The sequence below is a fragment of the Electrophorus electricus genome, chromosome 12, assembly GCF_041902795.1.
Source record: "Electrophorus electricus isolate QZ-2024a chromosome 12, ASM4190279v1, whole genome shotgun sequence".
Taxonomy (NCBI): Eukaryota; Metazoa; Chordata; class Actinopteri; order Gymnotiformes; family Gymnotidae; genus Electrophorus; species Electrophorus electricus.
In genome coordinates this window covers 26,118,551-26,132,500 of record NC_137508.1, presented here as the reverse complement: position 1 = coordinate 26,132,500, position 13,950 = coordinate 26,118,551, and the positions used below count along the sequence as shown (strand labels likewise).

The 13,950-nt window shown below is 43.1% G+C and overlaps 1 protein-coding gene across 1 annotated transcript; it reads left to right on the top strand.

Annotated features, from left to right (window-relative positions):
* The first annotated feature begins 5,408 nt into the window (after window positions 1–5,408).
* LOC113584232 (uncharacterized) lies at window positions 5,409–13,030 on the top strand. Its single transcript, XM_027021019.3, has 5 exons — window positions 5,409–5,768; window positions 8,275–8,319; window positions 8,787–8,928; window positions 9,202–9,363; window positions 9,890–13,030. The coding sequence occupies exons 1-5, from the start codon at window positions 5,718–5,720 to the stop codon at window positions 10,756–10,758; spliced, it is 1,269 nt and encodes a 422-aa protein (XP_026876820.2). The 5' UTR covers window positions 5,409–5,717; the 3' UTR covers window positions 10,759–13,030.
* Window positions 13,031–13,950: the final 920 nt, after the last annotated feature.

Genomic DNA, 13,950 nt, shown 5'->3' with positions numbered 1-13,950 from the left:
CTATGCACCTATTAAGTTTCAAGTTTCAAGTTTCAAGTTTGGTTTATTATAATCTGCTTCCAATGCTGTGGTCTGTTTTGCTGCAGTTGTACCAACTGTGTTTGCTGAGTGTGTGTACACACCTTCTGACTAAGTTAGAGACAGCTGACTTACCAGGGTTTGTCACAGGACCCTGGCTTTACGGTAGGCTGAATATGTCTCTGCATGCAGATTATATTTGTGTGTGTGTGTGTGTGTGTGTGTGTTCCTTCTTGCACATGCAACCAACTTTCTCTGAAAGTGCAGGCATTAAGCACACAAGAGTCTGGTCTCTTCTGTTCAGCCAACGCAGCGGAAAGTTTCTGTCAACTTATACTAACATATGCAGAGTAAGAGTGGATGAAATATTAGTGCAGGCAGAGTGAATGAAAAAAATGTGTGGAGACCTGTGATGGATCATCACCAGAAACAGAAACATCAGTCCCATCTATTTGGACCTTTTTCATTCACAGTGGGTGAGTGCAAGCAATCAGAGTCCATTCAGTTACCTAGTCACTCTGAATGGCCTTGCTAAATGTATTAGCATATTCAGGTTCAGTATTTGCTTACATTAAAGACAACTGATCCACACTACTGATTGTTGGTTATTTTCTATTACTTCCTATCTTGCATAGACTGCATTTTCTGTTTGGACTAATGGAAATAGTGTGGCTAGCCGCTCATCACTTATCTGAACTATGAATTATCATTAATGAACATATTTTACAGACATGCTCAATGTGTTTGCATATAGCTTGTATGTAGGTGAGCTCTACAATAGCTTTACTGAACTGTAAAACAGCTTTACAGAGCCCTGCAACAAATTTACAACAGCTTACATTATATTAAAAGCAAAGCCCACTGTAAGTACCAGTTGAGATCTTGCCTATTCTGGCACTGTCACTTTGGCTGACCAAAGTACATTAGCAGAACATACTTTGGCATAGTAATTTCACAGCAGACAGGTTTGGTACTTCCAGCTGCTAAAATGACTGAGAGTAATAGTACTAAATGATGTGCTTAGGTTGCCTGAACCATAAAACCTGTGACTAAAGGCAACCTTGCAATCCTGTGATGTCCTCCAATAGTTCAGAAATCTTTTGTACTCAGCACAGGTAGGAGCTCTACATTCTTCTTCTTGCTTCAGGCCAGGAGGCCTGACCAGGACAGAGTGTAGTAGAGCAACTAAGAGTGAAACTGGAGCACAGCTTCAGTAGTGTGTGAAGATCATTCAGATACACTTACTGATATCCTGGAAGCTTTATTCTTGTAGCTATGAAACTACTGCAAATATATGTAATATTAACCCTTTCTAAATAAGTTGGAGTTTGTGGGCCAGACACACTCTAAGGCCCCAGTCTGTCTCACTATCCTTCAGTGAGAATCTGCTTATGTAAACTTATATAATTTATGTACGTAATTTATATTTACATACATTCATTGATTTTGTGATGCATCCAACTCTTAAAATTGATCTTTTACATTTTTTTTCAATGGAATTCTTAAAGGTCATGGTGCTGCTAGATGATGTCATATTGACAGAAACTCTTACTGAGTCAAGCACAGATATGCAGAACTCTTTTTGACAGAACTCAGTCCAAAACTCATTTGTGAGCTTATTCGAGATTCTGCAACTTATTCAAGACTCTGCAACTTAGGCAAGCCTTAGGCAACTTAGGCAAGCCTTTCCCAGTGGGAACATCCATGGGCAGAGGAATTGCTCATTTTCTGTTGTAAGAATACATTATTTTTAAGATTTCTTTTCTTCAACTATTGGTCATGTTTCGGAATTCTTGGGCAAATTTCAGATTGCTTGTTAGGGCTGGATCTCTGTGGAAAACGTATAGTGATTGGACAAGTATGTATGGGAGAGAGACTATGGTGACTAAACAACAAAGACAAGTAGTCATACTGTGAAATACTTTTTTTTGTTGTTGCAGGTGTTAGCCCAGCATTCATATGCACCAGACACCTCAATGTTGTATCATTGTAGTATCAGTGTTGTTTCTGGCACTTGATTTAGATCTTTAGTAACATAATAACTTTCAATGAATTCACAGCTGTTTTTTTTTTCTTAGGTAACTGACTCAGTGAATTGCAAGTGATGACAGATACACCAGTGCTCTGGGAATACAAGCCCAACCATTTCACTGTAGCAGTGATAAAGATGATTCTACCAGAGGCCTGGGAGTTGAGGGTCCTGCATAGTCCTGCATAGTATCTTAGGACTGCACTCTTCTGGCCAGAGATCTCGGATGTTGTTCCTGGGAACTGCTGGAGCTATTCCAACTGTTTGGGGGGGTACAACCCCTAGTACTCCGATTACCATGGGAACCACTGTTACCTTCACCTTCCACATCTTTTATAGCTCTTCTTTCATCCCTTGGTGTTTTTTGAGCTTTTTGTGTTCCTTGATCCTGATATTGCTATCACTTGGGACATCTATCACTATGGCCCTCTTCTGCTGTTTATCCACCACTACTATGTTCAGTTGATTAGCCATTACCATGTAATCTGTCTGTATCTGGAAGTCACACAGGATCTTAACATGGTCATTTTCTGTCGCCTTTGGATATCCTTGGTATATCCTTCTTTGACCTTAGAACTTCCAGCCTGTACTTGGCACAGATGTTTATGTATACTATATCAGCCACTTGGTAATGGCATTCCATGTATGCTCTGTCTGCTTGCATCTTGCATCCCACTGTTATGTACTAGATTGTTTCAGGGGTATCTTTGCACAGTCTGCATCTGGGATCCTACCTGATGTGGTAGATCCCAGCCTCTATTGATCTCGTATTCAGAGCTTGTTTCTGTACTGCCACGATTACTGCCTCTGTGCTGTCTTTCAACTAAGCCTTTTCCAGCCATTGGCAGAACTTCTCCATATCAGCCACTTCCACTATTTGTCAGTGGTACATACCTTGCAGGTGTTTATCCTCCCATGATCATCCATGCTAATCCTCATTTCCAACTTCCATTATCTGAGGTACTCACTAAGCCCTTCATCACTTTGGGCCATCATCCTGGTGCACTCCTGGATCTTGGTTGTTTCATCCTGGATAGTGGCTCTGTTGGTAGATCTCCTCCTGGATAGTGACTCTTACTAGCACTTGGCCCCCCTCCTTCTGCTTAGTGTACAGTTTCAGAGTGCTGGAGTTGGGGAGAAATCCTCTGTGCATTGTAAGGAGTTTCCTTGTCTTGATGTCAGTGGTCTGCTCTCAGGTTCTCTAATCGTTAGGCATTGTTGTTTATTTGTGATGCCCCCTTCTCCCATATGCATTTACAGTATTTTTCAGCCTCCAGCTTTGTCTGTTCTTATGCTGTTACCCTGCCACTGAGACAACACTTTGGATGGCTCATGGGAGAACATCCAGTTAATTCTCCTGGCTTCTGCTTTTCTTGTGTACCTCTTCAGGCAGGTGGCCAGAGCTATTAATCTTTGCTTAGCAGTCTCCAAGGCCTCAAGTATTGACAGCTTGTTGTACTTCTTAGGTACCTTCATCACATTATTTGGCATTTCTTATAGCTGGCTGAGTTCTCTCTGTGTTGCCCTTATCTTGGCCTCCAACCGCCTACTCCATGGAGGATGCTGCTCCTTGATGGTGTTCATCTTGTAACCAAACCTCTCGAGTACCACTGCTTCTGTGACGTATATCATCTGGTTGGTCTCAGTGATGGTCACAGTGCTCAGAGTGTCTGTAACGCTGCATTGACATCTTCCAGCGGCCCTTCTGGTACTTCACTTGGTCTTGGTATACTGCTGCGTCTTGTTAGTCTGTCCATCTTAACCATGATCTTCAGTCTCAGGTCAGCAGCTCTGGTGAGCTTGGTGAATGGACTGGGTCTTGATTCCCAGTTTTGTGGTGTGGGGATGATGATGATGTCTCCCTTCTGACGTGTCACTCCCCCTTGCTGTAGCATTTGTGTTGTACCTTGTCGATCTTTAGTTGTTAGAGCAGTTGTTGCTCGCAGATGTTAGAATGCTGAGCTACTAGTTGTTTTGATGTTAATATAGAAGTTGGGTTTCGAAGTATCCATAGTTCCCACATCCTCTGTACATACTGTCTCATACTTGGTTAGTGTGTGTTTGTGTGTGTGTGTGTGTGTGTGTATATATATATATATATATATAGAGAGAGAGAGAGAGAGAGAGGGGGGGGGGGGTAGGGAGGGAGGAAGCAAAAATATATTGAGAAGGGAAGCAAAGGGTTGCTTAATGGGTCATGGTTTCTGCAGTCCTCATATTCTTTGCACTCTCCTCGCCCCCATGTGGATAGAATTTGTATTTCACTGCTCTCAGCAAATGTAATGTTTTCCTGTGACGTTCTTTTTCATGATTTTCACTATTACCTTGGAATGCCATTTCTCTTCAATATTTTACATTAAATGCCTTTCTCTGTATTTCTTTCCACATACCCAGCCTTTCTTTTTTGTTATTTCCTAAGCAAAACATTAGTTGAGTTGTCACTTGTATTTTAATCTGTATCAGATTACATTTAAAATTAACACACCACTGATGGGTCACTGATGAGCTAAGCCACCATATCACGTACAGGTTGTCAAATATGTTCATCCACGATGTAAACTTTATCGAAGAAATCGACCCAGCATTAACTCTGAACTCTCAGAAACTGGTGCGCACGCTGTAGGAACTGGGAGAAACAGCAAAGTAAATAATTTTTTCGTACTACACTGCCTTCTACTGGTAAGGAAAAAAGTTCCCTGCATCTTTCAAAAGTGTTTTTCATACACTGGGCGAAGATCCTGCAGGAATATGTTAACATTGCAAGAAAATGTGCATCGAATTTTGACTGAGACACTAGAGACGTTTCGTTATAGGCCTATACGAAATTAAATTGCATCGTTATATACTATTGTAGGCTATGCGATACATTGGAACATTGGCCTTTTCTCAAACTGATAAATGCACACATTTTCAAATCGATGTTCCGTCGTCTCTTTGCCCGCATAGTGAAAATAGAAGGAAATGAAACGTGGTAAAGTTATAGAAACAGAAAAAAAGCACTCGGACGATACAAAGAAAAAAATGTGATGGCCCGCCGCACGGTCAGCAAAGTACACTTGATTTTATGTAACTAAACTATAGCGACAAATGCAAGTTAGAGAAGTTAGTTCTGTTTTACGGCTGTTAAATAATAACGTAAGTGCACGCTTATCCCGTTATTTTATGGCTGCTAATTACCCTAAAAGCCTAATGTCTCTTAATGTGAGTGACTATGCTTTTTCTTAGCTGTCAGTAGAATGCACATATAACTAAGCTGTAGCTACAGTGGTGAGTGTGAGCCTCAGTCCACTCTTAGAAAAGTCGGTAGTCAAGGCAGAGCCGCATCTCAGCATCTGTTGCTAAGGATGAACATCCTACTATGCACGGACGTCTCCTTTCATGACTACTTTTCGAGGACTGGCATTAAAAGACAGCACGAACCATCTGTTTTGAATTAAATCAATATTATTTCACTACGCAGTTTTCTCGTGTAAAATAACCCGTCCCATTTCGGATTGGTCGGGGCATCTGATGTTGTGGAGGTCTTGGGGAGGGGGCGTCTGTTTCGGGTCCAGAATGGCGGATGCGGTGCATTTATGTTTGTGGGTAGATATGGGCTGTAGAAGAGCATCAGACGGGTTTCCTGCTAATTCCCCCGTACTTCCGCGGGTTTCAGTATGGGTTTGAAGTCATGGGTTCAGGCGAGACGTTAACGTTCACCGAGGTACTGAAAAGCGTGCAGGTAAGTTCATGTAGTTCACATGCAGGTCACAGTCTGCGGGCTCCGTTTAGCTGCGAGCGAATATGTCGTCGCCAACGGCGCCTTTACTCAATCCGCTGACTGATTTTCCTGGACATGTTAATACTGGGAGGATAGATTTATCAGTCATGTCGATTTAATTTATGGAAAAACATGCATCTCAAAAAGTAGCCGGTACTTAGCTGTGCTGCATGACTTACGCATATTACGTGGTTTGATTCTCAAACGTTTACAGGATACTGAAAATGGTTAGACCTCAGTTGGAGGTTAGGTGTTATAGTTGAAGTTTGGCGTTTTTTAAAAACTATTTTATGCATTCATAACTGTACCACTCAGATCTTTCGCTTTAAACTGTTTTTTTTGTTGTTGTTGTTGTAGTCAGTCAAACATAAACGGCTTAAAAACTTTTCCGTTCAGCTTTCACGAGGGCTACATGGCTTCCCCCCCCCCCCTTTGAGCTGTTTTTATGGTTGTAGGTGACAGAAAGAAAACACGAATGCTGTAATACATTTCTGCTTGTTGCCAGATATACCGTTCCTCATAGGCCAGCTCTAAGGGATGTATCAGTCTGTTTCTCTGTATGAAAACACGTTAATTCTATGGGTTGGGGAAATGCACGGTAAATGGCTGTGGACTCGGAGCTCATTGCACCGGCGGCCTGCCTGCCTGCAACAGCGCCCGGCCGGGTCTCTGCACCGCTGCCACGCGCCCTCTGCGGTCCTCTGCCGTTTACTGTGCTAAACTCTCAATGCGCCGTGCTGGTACTACAGAGCGGTGGGGGAGGGGAGGGCATGAAGGACTCTAGCACGCTCCACTTTAGGCTTTGAGCCAGGCTCTATAGCTGGGGTGTGGGGTACTGCAGCTTACTGTTGCTGGCCATGCATGGTTTGGACTATTCTAAGCCAGCACTGATATTTGTTTGCTGTTTACGTGCTTACATCTGCCTGTAGAGGTGAACTGATGTCAGTTGTCACCTTATGGGTAAATACACACAATGCAACAATAGATGAATAGCCCCAGAATGCTTCTATGAAAACGACACATTATGTCATTGCTGACTTCTAAACAGGCTACAGCCTGATCGGGAACACAAACTTAGGGTTTGTCCAGAGTTGTAAGACGATGCTGGGGTGCCTCTGCAGCCATTGTGTGTTGGTGGAGGTGTCTGTGCCCTGCAACAGAAAGACTCTTCTCCAAGCTGTCTCGAGTGGGGGAGTGGGGAGGGGGTTGGCGGATAGTGGCAGTCCTACAGATGAGCATTGTGCTCCCTCCAATGTGCAGCCTTTTCACTCACTAGTGATGCATGCTGACCTCTAACCTGTGGGTGGTTATGGGTGCATGTGAGGGTGAGTTCATACATGACCACAGTTATGCAGTGTATAAAAAGTTCTGTTTAAACAAAGCTTGTTTTTTGTGTGCTAGGGTCATGTTATCTTCATAACTGCAGATCTGTTTCCCAGAACAAATAAACTCAATTCACCTAAGTGGAATAAAACATGATGCCAGTTCTGTTTAGTGAATACCAAAGCAATAGGAGCTACTAAGGCATTTCCCCAAAGGTCACATTCACGTTTGGGTTGTTCACGTATGATGTGTGGTAGCCTGCTTGGACACTAGGGGGAAACTGTAAAACCAGGCTGTGGAGTAACATGGACGGAGTGACATCAGGGCATTTTGGACCGGACTGTGTTATTGTATTGTAGCTGTTTTGATGGGTGAAGATGTCTTTGTGTCTGTGTTTGTGTATGTCTGTATGTGAATGTGTGTGTGCCTGCATATGTGGGTGCATTTTGCATACTTGTGTGTCAGTACACATATTTGCATGCACTTGTGTGTGTACCCAAATGAGTGTGTGTGTCTAAATATATATGTATATCAAGTTGTCCTTCATAGAGCCTTTGAAAGAGAAGCTCCACAATTAAAGAGTTATTGTGCTGCATTGGTGGTGACACTGAAGTGGTTGGTGTTGATACATGGACAGCCAGGAGAGTACATCTGAACTTGGCCTCTGCTTGTGACTGTCAGTGTTTTTAATGGAAATTGACTGCATGGTTATGACTATCAGTGTTTTAATAAAAACTGATTGCATGGCTGCATGTGTAATTTAGGTGTGCACAATGTATGTATCATTGGTGAATTATGATTGCAAAATCAGTATCTGTAATGTTGAAGACTGCAGAATACAAATGTTAGCATATCAGGTGTTGTACTGTGCTGTTAGCTTCCTGACTAATCTCGGACAAGCCCGGAGACTGCAGGTTTTGGAAAATTAAAGAAAGGTCAGGATTTTCTCAGTGTGTATATATCACAGTGTGTATATATCACAGTGTGTATATATCCATAAAATTAACCAGCTTTGTCTTATCCATCCTCCTCTGTCTGCCTATCTCAGACTGTGTCCCTCTTTCAGTTAATTCTAAGTGACTGCTTCTCTTTCTATCATTTGTTTTGTGAATTTCTGAAATGGATTTTATTGTGTGACCTACAGGTGACTCTAGCTACAAAGGATACAGACATGGGAACTCTGACCAGGGTAAAATTTACCAAAACATTTATTACTCTTAAATAAATACATAAATAAATAAATATATATATATGACAGATCGATCAATCCTCTAGCTGCTGGGCCATAGGATAACCCAACCTGATGTTATTATTTTGATATTATAGCGATGTGTAGCCTAATGTTTCTGGTGGATGTTGTTACTATAGTGACGTGTAATGTTTTTTTCTTTACATATACATTTAGCTCACACTTTTACTGAATGCAACTTGAGCAATTCAGAGTTAAGGACCTTGCTCAAGGGCCAAACAGTGGCAACTTGGTGGGGCTTGAACTGGTAACATTCTGATTACAAGTCCAGTACCTTAACAACTACCATTCCCCTTTAGGGAATTATGATACCGATGTGTATATGTCCCTCCAGGGTGTTCTGTTACGATGTGTAATGTCTGTCTAGGGTGTTGTATAACTAATAATGATGGGTAATGTCTCTATAGGGTGTTAAGTATCAAGCAAGCCAACACACAGCCTCCAGCCCCACATATTGCCCAGGGGCGAACAACAGGCCTCCGTATTTGTGTGAGACGGGTTACTGCTGTGGAGAAAGCGGCTGCTGCACCTACTACTATGAACTCTGGTGTGAGTACATGTTCCCCTGTGCTACTGTCTGGTGAGACATAACTACGAATGAAAGAATGCACGAATGAAACAACTAGTTAATTACATGGTTGGTAGTGACAGAAAAGTGCACTAGATTCAGTGAAGTTTAAATCAGACTTTGTGTCTGTGCGTATCCGAATGTGTCTGTGTGTGTTTGAGTCTGTGTGCTTGTGTGTGTCTCTGTGTATGTGTTAGCAGGTGTGTGTGTGTGTGTGTGCTTATGTATGTATCTTTGTGTGTTTATGCGTGCAGGGTTCTGGTTGCTGTGGACGGTTCTGCTTCTGTTTAGCTGCTGTTGTGCCTACAGACACAGGCGGGCCAAGCTCCGCCTCCAGCAGCAGCAGCGACAGAGAGAAATCAACCTGATGGCCTATCACAGAGCCTGCAGCTACCCAGACCCCACCCTCGACCTCAGTATGCTTCTCTCCCTGCTCTGTTTCCCAAGAGTTGCCTGCAGTCCAAGATGGCTGTTTGCACTCTAAAGTCAGTAAGATGGGACCTGACAGAGTGAGACAATTAGACATTCCAGCTGAAACTGATAGAGTTCTGAACCAGCAAAATCTGGGGAATGTCTTCAGTTTGTGAAAGGTGCCTTAATATATTTTCTTAGGGAATAAGTCAATTCTGAAATCACCTTTTAATAATCAACTGTATTTTGTCAGTGTGTTTAAAAAGTGCTCAGCCTCTACTGAAAATGCTGCAGACTGCATGCTCATTTTGCCTTAGCTTTTGGTGTTTCAGTTTTGAAAAGTTGTTAGCCAAGCACAGGAAGACAACATTTGTCTGTTGAATATCTATGGTGGTTCACACAACACGTGATTTGCTTTCGTACTAAGCTGATATGTGGACAAGTGAAATTTGTGTGGAAAGCCCCTTTGTGTCTGAATTAATCATGAGGTGTGACAGAGGTAGAGAGTTAATGCTCTTCTTTTCTTGCCAGGTTTTCTTGCTGCCTTTAAGCTGCCATCCTATGAAGAAGTGGCAGCCCAGCCCAACACTCCTCCCCCACCGTACAGCGCAGACGTGGCCCAGCAGAGCGGCGCTCTTTATGCTCGCGCCGGCCCCAGTGGCATGACCTCCTCGCACAGCTCAGGGAACTGCACCTCCTGCTCGTGTGACTCGTGCTCCCTCTCCTCCCCCTGTAGCACCTCCTTCTCTGTGCAGGTGACCGACGATGCTCTGACCAGCAATGCCACCACACCCAGTGACTCCGGGCATGCCTGCAGGGCCTCTCATTTTCCAGGGCCACATCCCTCCCCACCCCCTGCTGCAGAGCAGAGCGCCCCCCCGCAGCCTAGTCCGCCTCTTTCTGTGACCCCCATGCTGCTGCAGTACCCACAGGGGGCGGAGTCTAGCCTTTGTGGGGAGAGTCCTTACTCGAAAGTCGCACACTCTCCTCTCAAACATACATTTTTCTCCTCTAGTGTATGTGTATTTGAGGCTGAAGGAAGGGAACCCGGCACCAAGTGTTCAGAGCAGTGCAGTGAGGAGGGTCTGAGTGAGAACCACTTCCGTCATCGCAGTCTGACGGGCGACTCTGGCATCGAGGTATGTCGGTGCCAGGTTAGGTGTGAGGAAGATGATGAAGAGACTGGAGAGAGTGGGAAAGAGGGCGGGGAAATTCCTGAGGAGGTGGGGCTTGTCCATGACAGTGCGGACTGCTCGCACCGAGCGCTGTCTGTTCAGTCACAGCTCCTGGCTGGGGATAACAGCCAATCGCAACTACTGGCTGGGGACAACAGTCAGTCTGGCCCAACCTGTGTCAAAGAAAGAGGCGGGGATTCCATCGTCACTGTGCAATCCTCTTGAGACCAGCTAATGTGATTCCTGAAAGCAGCAACATGAGCGGTCTGTCATCCTAAAACAGTGTGTACCTGATGCAGTGGGAGGGGCAACAGAGCAGATTTTGCTGTGCATAGACACACTGTTGCTGTGACGATGACAGCATGACTTTTCTCTGCAGGAAAAAAAAAAAAAAGACAAAAACACTGCTGGAAAATTAAGGATGTCAACAAATTCTCTTCTGTCTCATAATTCTCTCAGTCTTTTCTCCTCTCACTCTCTTTCTCTGTCTCACATCTTAATTGTAGTATTGAGGCCCTTAATTTTTCTGAGACGTGTTGTCTGTTCTTTGAGCCTCTTGACTGTCCCAGCAGGGCTGGTGAAAAGGGTTCTGCTCTCCCCCGCCGTCTTGAGCTCTGCGGCTCCTGCTCTGTCTCACTTTCTGCTGTTTTTGGGGAGAGCACACTGAGCCGCCATTCCTGGAGACTCCATTTCTTGTTGCACTTAAAAGATGTTTAAAAATGCTGCTTACTACCACAATGCTTGGCAGTGCCTGGGCAATAATGAATAGCGTGCTGATGATAACAAACTCTTATACTTTGTACCAGAGACCATTTGAGGAACATGGCTGAAGGTGGAGATGCTTTTCTGAATGTATTTGTTGGTGCGGCTGAGCTCTGATGATTGAACATCTCCTGTGGAAGGAACAGGATCGCACCTCATCTGTTGACTGCATGAACTCAGTAGTTGACCAGGCATCTGGTGGATTTTCTGGAGACTAGCTAGTGATTGTAACCTCTGACCTCCTAACATGTCAGTGTAAATGTTAATCTTCCCCATTGTAGTGGCTGCAACCCACAAATGGCAAACATGTTGGAAAGAAATGGATGGGTTTTGCCTCACAACAGGCTGTTTAAGAGGGTCATCATTTAAGCCTAAACCAAAGCGCCATTTTGATTTTTTAATTTTCTGTTCATTTATGTTTATATGCATGATTAATTTCTTCCACCCTGGAGGAGAGCTCTGCTTTTCCTCCATTTAGGAAGTTGCTTGGATCCTCAATGCAACATAATCTGTTAGTTGGAATCCATTCCACTTTAACCCAGAAATGAAACGGTGTAATGAAATGGAGGAAGAGTGGGATATAAGTGTCTTAGTGTGCCTGACTTCACAGTGTATCTCCACCCAGATAGACGTGTGGAAAGTCTGTTTCACTGTAGTGAGAGTGTAAATGTGTGAAATTGAAAGCCATTTATAAAAATATGAGTGCCATTATAAACATGCTAAAGCAGTGATAAACTGTAGTTTTAACAGTATGATGAATTGGTCCATGTTCAGTATGATGAATTGTTTTAGAAGTGCTTTATTTGGCAGGAACACACCCAGAACGATACAAAAACAACAAACCTACCAATAAATAATAGTGTTCATACTTTTGTGGCTTGTTGAATTAGATGTGCTTAATGAAATCAACAACCTCCTCCATCCAAGCATAAATGAAAACTAATGAAGCAACAGTGGAGGAATGTTTGAATAGTGAGACCCAGTGGCTGGCACAGGCCATGAGCTCATCAGGAGAACCACCCTAACTCTCACACCCTCTCTGTCTCTCTGAAACACACGCACACGCTCGCTCTTTCACATGTACTTGGACAACAGCTGCTAGCCGTCACTCCATTTGGATGCATTTGGTATTTTATTTGATAGCTGACACCATTTTGAGTTTATAATGAAACTGGATGTGGAGCCAGTGATGTGTGCTTCAGTAGATTCCTGTAGAACACTTGCACAGTTACAAGATGTCATTGTGGGGTTGTGTTTTATTTATTTTTTTATTATTATAAGAATTGTTTAACTTGCTCTGAGAAAGCTCCTTGTGAGCCTGTGCTGGCTGTGCACTCTGTGCTTCGCTCACTTGCTCACCTGTGCTATGTCTGCACTCTGTGCTTCAATCACCTGTGCTGGGTCTGGAGCTGAGACTGGACCTGTTCAACTAGAGTCACTTTTCCATTTTTTAATTATGTTTATGTTCTATGTTTCATACCACAACAGAATGTCTTGCCTTGCTTCTGTTTGCAATGAACATGTCATTGTTTTATGTGGTAGATAGTAGAAGTTCATGTTGCCACGGTACCTGTCAGGCAGTGCATGGTGTCACTGTGACTATAGATACATGGTGTTAAAGGCAAAGGATTTGTACGTTTATTTATAATTGTCTTGCACTGTCATGATTCAAACACAAGTCCAGTAGGGCAGAGAACACTGTTAAATTACAAACAATAAACTAACTTACAAAGAACTTTATTGTTTCTTCCGATTTCATATACCATTGCTTTAAAACTGTATGTGTGAGGAGTGTTTGTGTGTGTGATGCATTCAAAGTCAATCAGTACCTGATGTGCCACACCTAACTCAGGAAGAAGAACAGAAGGTGTTTTCACTGGTTCAGGCCTTGGATCCTGCATACTAGTGATGGTGGCAACAGTTCACCAGCAAATCCATACAGCTATTTTTTTCCAATCTTATTTATATGGTTCTTTTAACAACATCATTGTCTTAAAACTGTTTTACAGATATCCAGGTGTAAAACTAAAAGGATAGTGAAGAACTCCTGTAGTGTTTAAAATGACAAAATGAAAAAGCAAGAGATGCAGGAGTATCTCCCTGGGTGGCATAAGGAAGAGACGTTAGGAGGATCCAGAATCAAAACTGGACATACTAATAGAAAGAGTTGTATTAACTTGGCAGTCTGGTTCCCAGTGTTATGTCTGCTAATTTGCAGAGATATTGATCATGACATTGGAGCAGATTGAAGGTAATGGGACTGTTCAACAAATATGGGTGACACCATAGTCTGTAGCATAATGAGAAGAAAATGTTTACTTGGTGTGTAGGTGTGCAGTGTCTTCTTTGAGAGCCAGTACATATACTGCAGCTGGTGCTCTTTAGACTGCAGGACAAAACCACACCCTTGTTTTTCAGCATCACTGTGGGACACTCCTTTTAATTTTGACATTTTAAACACTACTAGAGTTTTTCCCTCTGGAGGACTGTTCAATTTACTCACTATCCTTTCAAACAGTGTTTTACTTTGAGCTTTCACGAGTGAAAGATTTGGTTCACACGGTCTGGAGTTTTTAGCTGAGGTCTCATGTTTTCCCTGCTCTCGAACACCTGCTCCAGCCCATGAAGGGTTTGATAAGGAATTGAGCTGGCCCA

Coding starts and splice junctions, on each gene's coding strand:
- LOC113584232 (XM_027021019.3), top strand. CDS start 5,718: ATGGGTTCAGGCGAGACGTTAACGTTCACCGAGGTACTGAAAAGCGTG. Junction 8,320..8,786: donor ACATGGGAACTCTGACCAGG/GTAAAATTTACC, acceptor ATGTCTCTATAG/GGTGTTAAGTATCAAGCAAG. Junction 8,929..9,201: donor CTACTACTATGAACTCTGGT/GTGAGTACATGT, acceptor TTATGCGTGCAG/GGTTCTGGTTGCTGTGGACG.